The following is a 12,268-nucleotide window of genomic DNA, read 5'->3' as shown; positions in this document are numbered from 1 at the left end:
GAAACTATTTGCTAATCTTATATATTTAATGGATAATAATTATTTAGGTCATTGGCCTTTTTATAAGATTAATTTTTGTTTTTAATTGCATATAAATATGGTGGTGGGGTATGTGCATGTGAGTGCAGTGGGTGCCTGTGGAAGACAGACAAGAGTGTCAGAGCCCCTCAAACTGGAATTACAGGATAATGTATGTATTGCAAGTACTTTAATTTTTAAAAGCAAAAGTGAAATAATAAAGAACTAGGAATTCTTACATCCGTGGCAAACTATGATCACTAATGTTAAGTCCATTGTTTTTTTACCTGACTTTATAATTTTAGAGTGAGTGACAGTTAAATCTACCTTTACATCTTTTTCAAAATCTGAAAATATGAGGAGAGACAGAGACAAAGACAGAGATAGACAAATAAAGAGACAGGGAGAGAGAAAAAGATGAGAGAGAGGGGGCAGGTTTATAGTCATAATACAGGGAAAAGACTGGCTTTTTCTTTGACCTTACATAACAAGGGCAATATGAATTTTAAAATATTGGCTGGCTGACTGCTACCTTGGTCATAAGACAGGATAAACAAGGAGAAAATACCTATATAAGGTTTCACGGTGACTTATGTGAAACAGACTGGAAGACAAGGGATAGTCAGTTTGTGTTTAATATAATAGGCCAGATATTTTATAAGTTACCATGGCAGTAAAATTGTACTTCTTAATTGGTAGAGGGGTTCTGTTTATTTTTTAAATCTTTTCTGCCTGTAATTAAACATTACCACTGATCAACATTCTTGTACCCAGCACTGAACCTACATATTGTCATTTAGTCCTCAACAGCAATGAGTAAGGAAACCTTAAACATTGTGGAATGATCATCACTAATAACAGCACAAACATAATACTAAAATGTCAGTTTCTTTCCAATTAAAAATGGCTGCAGTTTTGAGAACTGTGGAAGCATGCTTTGAATTTTTATATACATCTAATTTAATATACATGTTTCCTGGGTTCAGGAAGGATCCTGTGTGTAATATGGTATCTGAAGATGCTTGAGATAAAGGCTGACACTGGAGAATTGTAATGAGCTCAAGTCCACACTCAGCTACATAAAGAGCATCAGACAAGGCATGGGCATTAAACAAGATCCTGTCTACATATAAAACACAATAAAATAGAAATAATTATTAAATAGAATGTTTAAAAGTTTACATACACACATGTAAATATATATAAACTGTTTATAAAATAATATAATTATATGTGGATTATTAATAAAATATTCCTTTTTGTTTTTCTACACCCACTCCTTATCTCACTCACCCTCCCCTCCCTGCTTAAATGTCTCATCTCTAGTGGGCCTCGCTGGAGTTTCCTATGAGCTGTGTTATTATTATCTTCTTCTTTAGCAGTATTCCTTATGATTTCCCCTTTGTATCTTCCTTGTCTCCGCTACTCTGTTTAAACACACAAAATGAAATATACAAATATAGGATACACAGTCTCTATATATTCTACACACCGTCCACAAAGACTCCTGCAGTGAGACACCGTGGATATGTCGCCTGGCTTTAATAGTTACCGATACTTTACCGCCGCCACTCTCACATACCCAGTATTGCACTTCATCTATTTTATCCTCTCTTTTTAAAAAGATTATTTATATTGAAAATATATTTTTTCAGACAATATGTTCTGGTTATGGTTTCCTGTTCCACACCTCCTGGGTCCACCTCCCCATGTATCCAAATCCAGTTCCTTCCTTGCTCTGTCTGTAGAAAACAGGCATCTAAAATAAAATAAAAATAAAACAAAACAAAAAGAAGAATAAGACAGTATGAGCAGGGGAAAAAAAAAGCCAGAGTAAAAGCACAGGAAAACCTATGGCTGCAAAGACACAGACTTTTGCACACAAAGAAATTCCATAAAAGCACAAAACCTGAAACCATATTGTGTAAATAAGCAAAAGAACTGTAAGAAAAAAAAATAAGAATTAAAAAAAAATCCCAGGCAAAGCATTATGACACAAAAAAGTTTGAAAAATAGCATTGATTTGATTTACTATTGTCCACCTATTGCTGTACAGACATGGGACATACCCTTAAATGTGTTTTTTGTTTTGTTTTGTTTCCCAGTAAGATTTTCTTGGAGAAAATGTAATTGTTCCTTTATGAGCAGATATCAGTTACAGGTTGCTTCTGGGTTAGGGATGGGGCCTTTTTCCCAATTCTCTTTTCAGTACTGAGACCCCATTTGGCTTAGAACTGTGCGTGTGCATGCTGCTACATTCTCTGTGACTTCACAGACTCATCAGTCCAGTTGAGCATGGCAGGCCTGTTCTCCTTCCTGTCTTTGACTCCCACTGTTGCTTGGATTTTTTCTACCTCCTCTTCTGCATCTTCCTGAATCGCAGTCAGGAATGCTCTGCCTCACAGACTTACCAACCCGCAAAGATGCCAATCCTAATACCACTCACTTTATACATTGACCTTGAAGAATTTCAAAAATTAAGATCTTTTGATGTTTCGATCTTTTTTGTTTTTTGTTTTTTTGTTTTTTTTCATTCACCAAACATCATGAGTGATCTTTGTAACTTACAACTGAATCCAGCTTGTAACAGGAATTGCTAAATGGCCCTTTAATAAAAATCCCAGAGCCAGATATTGGGGTAAAAGCTGAAAGATCAGAGAAGCAGAGTAAGCCGCAGCCAACCTCACCTCGCCAACTTCTCAACCAATCCTGTTTCCATGAATCCTCAGATTGAAATCCTCTGAGTCCTCACCTGAAAGGCCTCAGCCAAACAGAGTCTTTAGTTCCTGTCTCTTCATGCCTTATATACCTTTCTCTGCCCTGCCATATTTATGTCCTGGGATTAAAGGGTTGTGTGCTTCCCAAGCAAAGGCATGATATCTCAAACGCTGGGATTAAAGGTGTGTGCCACCACTGCCTGGCTCTGTTTTCTATCCTAAGTCAATCTCATATGGTACAGGTTGGCCTTGAACTCACAGAGATCCAGACAGATCTCTGCTTCCTGAGTGCTAGGATTAAAGGTATGTGCCACCACTGTCTGGCCTCTATGTTTAATCTAGTGGCTTGTTCTATTCTCTGATCTTCAGGTAAATTTTATTAGGGTACACAATATATCACCACAACAGTTTACTTATTTGTGTGAAATATTCCATGTATTCTTCCATGTTATAAAACTCAGACTCCTTCACCTGAATTTTACTTTTTTAAAGTGTAATTCATATAATATAACTAACATAGCACACAATGGAACTACTAAATTGATCTAAGAAAATCTTTTTTTTTCATGATTTTCTAAGCTATTAGTGTAGTCTATACTGTCTTTCTCTTCAATACCTCCTATTCTTTGCAGAGACCCCCAAACTGTTACTATATTTCTGTTTTTTTTTTTTTTCAAATCAACTGTTAGTGAAATTTCAAATAAAAAAAATATATAACATTTGTACTGCCTTTTCCAACTTGGGCTACTATTTTTTACAATTTTCCACCTTGAGATAAATATATCTTGAGATATATAATAATTTCATTGATAATGATTTTATTAGATGAGTTGTTATCTACAATAATGTAGAAAACCCATTTTTTTTTCATTTAGGCATTTGTAACTATGCTGTTACTTATCACCAGTGTTTGTTTACATATTTGAGACACTGTCTTTATCTACCTTTTTTGCACCATTTTACATCTTCATGAGCAATGTATAGTAGATCCTACTTCTCCATGTCCTCACCTACATTTGGCAGCATGTCCTTTTATTATAGTCTAATCAGCAGGTTAGATATTCAGAGTGGCATTTTCATAAAGGTTAATGATGTTGATCATCTTCTATGATTACATTTCACTTCCTGCAGCATTGTAGATTATTGATAATAGTTTTATGTATTAAGTTACTACTTTTAACTCCTCCACTATATAAAGGACACACCATCTCCACTGATATTACAACAGCTCAGTGAACTTTCAAGTTTAAGCTTGTACCTTTTACTTCCTTTCCATTTTCCCAACTCTTTCCCTTAGTCCAGGCTAATTTTGTGGATGCACAACTCCATAGAGCTCCAGGATCAGTGTAATGTATATTTATAAGTCATCTTTAAGTCTATGACAATTTTAAATATGAAACATAAATTTTACTTTGTTTCTCTTGTAAGTGTATGATTTATCATTTTTCTTATAGTATAGACAAATAATACCTACATTATGTGTTCCTCCCATTTGCAAACCACAATAGTTGTTATACTGAGTTTTATCTACACTAGTATGGACTGTAATTTGCAATACTTTCCTCTAAGCCTTTTAGCATGGAAGCCTAATGGCTTTGCTCATCTTAGTAATTTTTTTTTTATATCTCTAGAACCTAGCATAGTGTCTATGGTATGTCTTTAATAATATGTGGTTTAACATCAAGGAGAAGATGGATATTATGATGCATATAGAAAAAGTATTTGAGAACTCTATAATCATAACTTATTGACATATAGCTATTTTCACTTTTTAAACATTTGAGTGGTATCACAGAAATACCATTTATTATATGTAATACCTTTTATAAACATTAATTTAATGTTATAATTTTCAATAAATTATTGATTGTAAAGATAAGGAATTGGTTGTAAATATAAGGAAAGGAAATGATATTGGACCCTACGAAAAAAAATCACACTAGGGATTTTTATTGCCCATATTATTCTTTATTACATGTATTTATGCTTCTAAGATGAAAAGTAATTACACCAAAAGGTCACTTCATGAAGTGAAAATAGAAAGAAAATTATGAAGCATGGAGGTAACTACGAGGAAAGAAAATTAATGCTAATAGTATACAGAGATCTTATACAGAACAAAGAGAATGTTTCTGCTTAAAATTCTTGGAACTGGTCAATGAAATATTCATATAATTCTTAAAAATTAGACAATTTATTGGTAATGAGCTTGAGAGTATGTTCCTGCTGATGTATTTTGCAGTTCTGTTTTGCTTTTGTGTCTTAATATTTGAAGCCAAGTTTAAGTGACATCAATAAAAATACAATCCTATTAGTAATAAGGCTAGCAGCAGGGATGTATAATTGGGCCCAGTTTTGTAGCTGAAGTTTTCCTGTGTTCCACCCAGTCGGCAGCCACTTAGACCCAAGTAAACACACAGAGGCTAATATTAATTAAAACTGTTTGGCCATTAGCTCAGGCTTACTACTGACTAGCTCTTACACTTAATCTCAGCCCATTTCTGTTAATCTATATGTTACTGCATGTTCCGTGGCTTTACCTGTGTGCCATTGTATGCTGCTCCCTGGACAGCGGGCTGGCATCTCCCAACTCAGCCTTCCTCTTCCGAGAATTCTCCTTGTCTGCTTATCCTGCCTATACTTCCTGCCTGGCTACTGGCCAATCAACATTTTATTAAACCAGTGTACAAAAGCATTATCCCACAACAGTTCTGCAGTCTTCTTGGATTCTATGGGCAGGCACTCTTCTCACCTGCCTGAATCAGAAGATTTGCCATCATGCCCTCACTCTCATGTGCACTTGTAGAGTTCTTTCAGTTCTCTTATATGCCCTTGAGGCATCGGCTTTGAATTTTTTTTCAACACCATCCAGTTATCATCATTTTAAAAACTTAACCTACATTTTTGGTGTTCAGTGAGCATCAGTCTGATTCTACATTTATCCTTAATCCTTAAATGAAGTTGTGGTGTTCTCCATGGTTAAATTATTATTATTTTTTACTATACTTAGAAATCCTCTATTAAGCTGGAAAATTGCCCAGTCGGTGGTGGCACATGCCTTTAATCTCAGCACTCGGGAGGCAGAGGCAGGGGGATCTCTATGAGTTCAAGGGCAGCCTGGTCTCCAAAGCAAGTTCCAGGAAAGGCGCAAAGCTACACAGAGAAACCCTGTCTCGAAAAGCAAACAAACAAACAAACAAAAAACCTGGAAAATCAATAAAGATAATGTCTGTTCTATTTTTGCTCAACACTGTATGTGGAGAGTTTGCTTATAACAGAGTAAGTGAAGAAAACCTACAGAATTATTGAATGGGTGACTTGATTCACAGATCTCTCAAATTCCAGAAGACTACATAACTGTAATAGGAGCACCTTGTAAGCTGAAGCAGCAGAAACCAGAATTTAAAGTCAGACTGGACTCTGGAATAACACCTTGACAATAAATAAATAAGCACTGCATACATAAAGAAGGAACTAAAAACAATAATAGTTTTCAAAGACATGGTGCAAACAGGAAAGAAGGAGAGTTGTCATTTCAAATACGCTCCATGACACACGTGGATTCTAACTTTATAGTGAATGTCAAGGTCATTTAACAATATAAATATGAGGTTTTTTTTGTAGAAAACTGTACATTTTATAATTTCAATTGTTTTATGGTAATAATTAGCAAAAATGTTAGGTTTTTAACTAAATCAAGATGCTAGTATTCTGTGGTTATTCAGTAATGGATTGTTGAAATAATGGTAAGCTCTATGTACAATCATTTTATAAAATTATGGAATCGTTACACAATAAGCCTCTCTTAAATGACCTTCTCGAAAGGCAAAAGATGAAACATTGAATCAAACTGCAAAGAGTTCATTTCTATGAAGGGCAGAAATGATAATGTACAGGCAGACACTTTGCTTTCTAATCATCGTACTTCATTCAGTGGTAGAACCTGGAAGTCCTAGATAGGCAGCTAAAATGCCCATTAACCTGTCTCAATCAAATATCAGATGTCCTAAATGAATCTTCAGGCAGTATTGAATCAAAGCCAAGATATAAATGAATTTTCTTTTAGATTTGTGTAATGCCTTTTTGTAGCACAAAGAGAGAGAGAGAGATGTCCTTTTGAATGTCAGATATAAGGGAATGACTTTGGTCTTCTAGTCAAATGCCCACAGTGAACTTTTCAAAGCCTAAGTTATATCCTAAAATGACTTAGTTTTCAATGAATCACATATTTTTAAAGCACTTTTTCATACAAATTGTATATTATACTTTTATATTGATTTTGAAAATCAGCATTTTCACTGTGAATTGATGTTAACTGAGCATTCAGTCAGAGAATTTTCCAAGTCAAATTCTATATAATCTAATATGGGCTATAAAAAGAGAATGTGTTTATTTTTTTAGCAACAATTAAAATATTAAAACTCACTTTTCAATAATGTTGACAAACAATACTTTTGTTAACAGACCAGATATTGTACACTGACTTTTCAAGGAAAATATTTATTGTGTTGTGTTATATGTTTATTGGTATTTGGCCTGCAAATGTCTATGTACCATGGGCATGCAGTACTCGGAGAGGTCACAAGAGGGTGATAGGTCCCCTGGGATGTATTTACAGACAGTTGTATCTGTGTGTTCCCTTGAATTTGAACCTGGGTCACCTTGAAGAGCAACCAGTGATCTCTCCCTCTGAATCATCTCTCTGGCTGCTTCATGAACATTATTATCAATACAACTGGTTACTACTTTCTAATAAGGTCAATTACAAAACAAGTTTGTAATCAGTAATAAATAACAACAGAAACACTGCTGTATTAGACCAGTTGTAAATGAGTCAATTTGGTTTACAAAAATATTAAAATACCTTTCCTGTTGTATGCACTATTCTATGGTATATAGCCATGAAACAAAACTGAAATTTTCTCGTATTTATTCAATTATAATTTTACTCCGTGCTACAGGGTCTTGAATTTGGAAAGTTAATTGAGGAAATGCATTTGTCCCAAGCAAAACATAGAGGTCAAAAGTGCTGCACTCATTTTTTCAGGCAAGCAAGACAATTTTGCATAGTAAATAAAATCTGGTCGATATATTAAAAGATAGACAGGAGAATCTTGCAGTGTAAATATGGATGCTAGAAGCAATAAAGGTGAAGTAGTTTGAGACAATGATGTGAAGGTACTTGGAGAAAGCACAGGATACTCAGGACAGTATAAATAATTTGAAATAATTTGAGTTGATGGTATTCAAATTGTAAAATGTGCTCGGACAGAAAGGTGATAACACACAGAGGTCCTTAACTGTCAAGCTGAAGGATTGGAGTTTACTTGGGAAGTTATGATATGTGCAGTTATACAGCCAAGGTGAGATGAAATATTCATGAAGTTATTATGAAAACAAAAAAATTGCTGATAAAAATGTTCCTAGTAACACAAGAAATGCTTTCTGCATTTCATATTATTTTGGTCAGAAAAACAAGAAATAGATCTATGCATTTCGCAGCGTTGGAAAGTGGTTCTGGGTAGCATTCAACCTAAAAATGTACCTATTCCCTCTTGATTCAATAGACATGTATCAATATCTTTCAAAGTGGTACAAGTAGAGTCAGGACAGCAGGAGCACAGAGCAGATTGATTGATTGATTGAAACAAAGTTATTGGGACAGAAAGATGAAAGCCCAGGAAGGTGACAGCTTCAGATACTCTACATCTAGAAAATTCATTAACAAATTAAATTCCAAAATCCTATGTAAGGCCAAGCATATGATACTGTACAGGGCATGCCAAAAGTTCCTATCATGGAAAGAAAAACAGATCTCACTGAGTTTTCTGGAGGAGTTCATTCCAGACCTGTGTAACTGCTGGCTATGGGGAACATAATTGTAATTCCATCAGTAAGAGAGGTTGGATACCACAAAGTTGTTGGCAGCCTGGACTGTACAGAAGGCTTTATCTCAAAACAAAGGGAAGAGTCTAGACATAATCATGGTGGTTTGAGATGCATATCAAATGTCTATGCTCTTGAAGTAAGATAGCTACTTTTGAAGATCTGGGTGAGGAGAGGTCTTGGGAAGAGAAAGAATGGAGAAAATCATCAGTTTATGTAATGTCAGAACATCCTAAGAGGAGTATTCTGAAAAGAAAAGAAAATGCAGACAGTCTTCTGGGAGTTGCTTCAAAGTCCAGGGTCTGCATGGAGAGTCTAAGGTGTAGCCAGAGATAGGAAACCATGGGAAAACTGGACAATTTGGGGCATCATAAAAACCAAGAGATGTCAGTGCTTACTGAAGGAAGGCTAGTTCTACTGAACAAGGAATGGACACATGCATCTGAAGGGTAATGGGATCCCCGTGCAATTGTGGAGAATGACCTACTTACCTTGTGGAAGAAATTTATGATTTGACTTTGTTGGTTTTCTCGTTCTTTTAAATTTATTGTATGATTTCTTGCATTTTGTTGTTGTTCTTTGTTCAGCTTCATCATTTGGTGAGAGAATGTCGTATTTTCTTAAACTAAATTTTACTATTATTTGTGAGTCAGAAAGTCTATTTTTGGTAGAAAAAGTCATTATCAAAGTTTTTTGAGAAGACTGCTTTTTCTGATACAAGGTAAATTCTAAGTCACCTGACAGTATCTGATTATGTAACAGCCACATCGATAAGATTACAAAACAAAAATGAATCCTACTCTGCCCCATAATCAATATAATGTTGGATAAAGGAATCTTTTGATATGAATTGAATTTGGATGATCCTAAAATTATGATAAAATTTCAGAAATGTATAGACGTTTAAGTTCAGTCACATAAGAACTCACCGACAAAGAGGGCAAAGGAGGAAGCACAGGACCTGCGCAGATCACCCCAGGTCCTCTGCTTATGTGTTATAGCTTTCAGTTTAGTGTTATTATGGGTCTCCTTAGTGTGTGAAGGAGTGGAGTGGATCTCTGATTCTTGTGCCTTTGCTTGGGCCCTTCTCCTGTTGTGGATTTGTCTTGTTCAGCTTCAGTGTTTGTTTGTTTGTTGTTGTTTGTTTATTTATTTGTTTGTTTCATTTTAGATGACTACATTTTATTTTGTTATGTTTGATGTTATTTTTTAGACTCCTGTTCTTTTCTACCGAGAGACAAAAAGGGAGTGGATCCAAAAGGGAGGGGATGTAGAAAGAAACCGAGAAGAGTGAAAGGGAGGAAACCTGTATCAGGATATATTATATGGGAAAAGAAATTATTTTCAATAAAAGGCAAAAAGGTATAAAAATACAGCAAAAAATAACTAAAAGTGGCTGACAAAATATTTGTGAAAGGCTACCCTACGTATCAGTGCCCTGTGAACAGTTGCTCATGTAAAATGAGAAACTGAATATCATAAAGTAGCAAATACAGAAACTGTATTCTTCCATATTTAATTGTAGCATCAGCACGTTTTCATTGATATGCTGACATGACAAACATGATGAGCCTGTGCATCATTTCTCCTCAACACGAGTAAACTATTGCTTTTTTGTTGTTTCTGAATCTTTGTGAACAGAGCCCGGATGGCCGTATCGAAGTCAAAGGGCAGCGTGGACACTCATCACTGCACATCAGAGATGTGAAGTTATCGGATTCAGGGAGATATGACTGTGAGGCCGCGAGTAGGATCGGTGGGCACCAGAGGAGCATGCACCTTGACATTGAATGTAAGTCATACTCAGTGTGTATGGTAAAGACAATAACTTTAGCTGGTTTGAGAAAATATGACTTTTATACAAAAATCAAAATGAACGGTTGGTACATTTTTTTTTCAATGTTCAGTGCACAGCTTTAGAAGGAAGGAAAACATTCAGTCAGTTATTAGAGATAACCAGTGGAAGTCCCTGTACATTTCACAGTGACTTGTATTTAATGAACTACCAGAAAATGCTGACTGCTATCCTTTGAAATATTGAACAGAAAATACTAGATCAATGAGCCATATTTGTTTTTGATAATCAAGTCCTTAGACCGTGTATGTGTTTGTGTATGTGTGCATGTGTGTATATGTGTGAATGTGTGTGTGTGTGTATGTGCATGTGTGTGCTTAAAGCTAAAGTCTTAGATATGTAGATGTGTTTTGAGTCCTTGCTAATTTTGTTGAATTAATTGGCATCAACATAAGATACAAAATGCAGTTATATATGTCAATCCTTATACTTCATCAAAAATTTTTTATTGTCTGTAAATTATTATTTTTAAAAGTGCAATTTATAAAAGAAATTGTTAGTGGTTTTCATTATGAGGTGAGTTCAAGACTATGTGGTTTATTATAACTACATGCTTAAAGACTAATACAAATTGAGCTTCTACCTTAATTCATTACCTCAGATTTAAAATAATTTTCTCTACATGATATTAAAGAGGAAAAATGTAAGGCCATTCTCAACAACTACATGTGAATTAGGAATGCTGGATACTATCTGATACCTCAAGAACATTAACAATCTTAGGGGGGTGTATTTGAAGTATTCTTGTTTACAAAATATTTCATCATGGTATTTTCACTGTGCTAATATTAATAGAATGTAATAATAACTATTAATTATGATAGAACTCATATTGATAATTTCTTTAACAAAAATAACCAAGATCAATGTGAATAAATTCTATTATTTACATACTTACCAACTGTACTAATCACAATGGCAAGAAAGCTATTTCATTGACATTACATGCATCTTAACAAACAGCCCCACTTTGAGTGACTATTAATGCACAAGATTCAGTTACTTGTCTTCTTCAGAGACATATCTGTTCTAGTTATTTGCCCATTTCTAAATCAGGGTGTTTCCTGTTTATTAACTCGAGTCCCATACGTGTTTTGGCTCTTACTTCTTTATGAAGTGCATGTCTTGCCCATATTTTCTCCTACTGTGTGATTTGCCTTGCTTAGCTTTCAGTCACCATTCACTGTCATGCCTGTATATACATCAATATATTATCTAAATCTTATTGTTACCATATGGATAGAATTTATCTATTTCCAGTTATTTAGTATGCTTATTGTTTTTCAAAATTAAATATTAAAGAATGAAGATGCATACATATATTTTTATCTATCAGTTTAAATTCTTTTCCATACCCAAATTACTGTCTATGAAATATATAATGCTGGACTTTCATGTGTTACAGTTTGCATTGTATTTAATCTTTCTATGAGTCTTCACTTCTCTAATTCCTTCTTAAGCTTTGGAAATTTAATTTAATTTTATGTTAAATTCTATGATTCATTTTCAGTTCACTTTGGAAAATGTCTTCTTTATTTTTCAATGCATGTATCTCCTCGGCAAACTATTATTTATTGAAATTCTTTCTTTTTCTGGAATATGTAATAAGATTAACAATCAATTTCTTCAAAGTTGTCATTTATAATATTTTATTGTTATCATCTATTATGTACTTGTTTTCTAGTTTGAAGATTTTTGTCTTATCTTCATTATTCCCCTAATGTTTTAAGTTCTATAGTCAATTTACTCTTTCTATAAAGTTTTTTAATGTGGCATCTTAAGTAAATAATTT

General features: G+C 34.3%; 1 protein-coding gene across 1 annotated transcript in view; it reads left to right on the top strand.

Annotated features, from left to right (window-relative positions):
* Nucleotides 1–12,268, top strand: part of Ncam2 (neural cell adhesion molecule 2) — a 184,860-nt gene that overhangs the window by 62,633 nt on the left and 109,959 nt on the right. Inside the window, 1 exon segment of the mRNA XM_059277709.1 lies at nucleotides 10,263–10,413. Within this exon segment, the coding sequence (XP_059133692.1) occupies nucleotides 10,263–10,413 (151 nt within the window).

The sequence above is a fragment of the Peromyscus eremicus genome, chromosome 12 (assembly GCF_949786415.1).
Source record: "Peromyscus eremicus chromosome 12, PerEre_H2_v1, whole genome shotgun sequence".
Classification (NCBI taxonomy): domain Eukaryota; kingdom Metazoa; phylum Chordata; class Mammalia; order Rodentia; family Cricetidae; genus Peromyscus; species Peromyscus eremicus.
The sequence above is the reverse complement of the archived record's forward strand: the minus strand, read 5'-3'. Positions and strand labels throughout refer to the sequence as shown.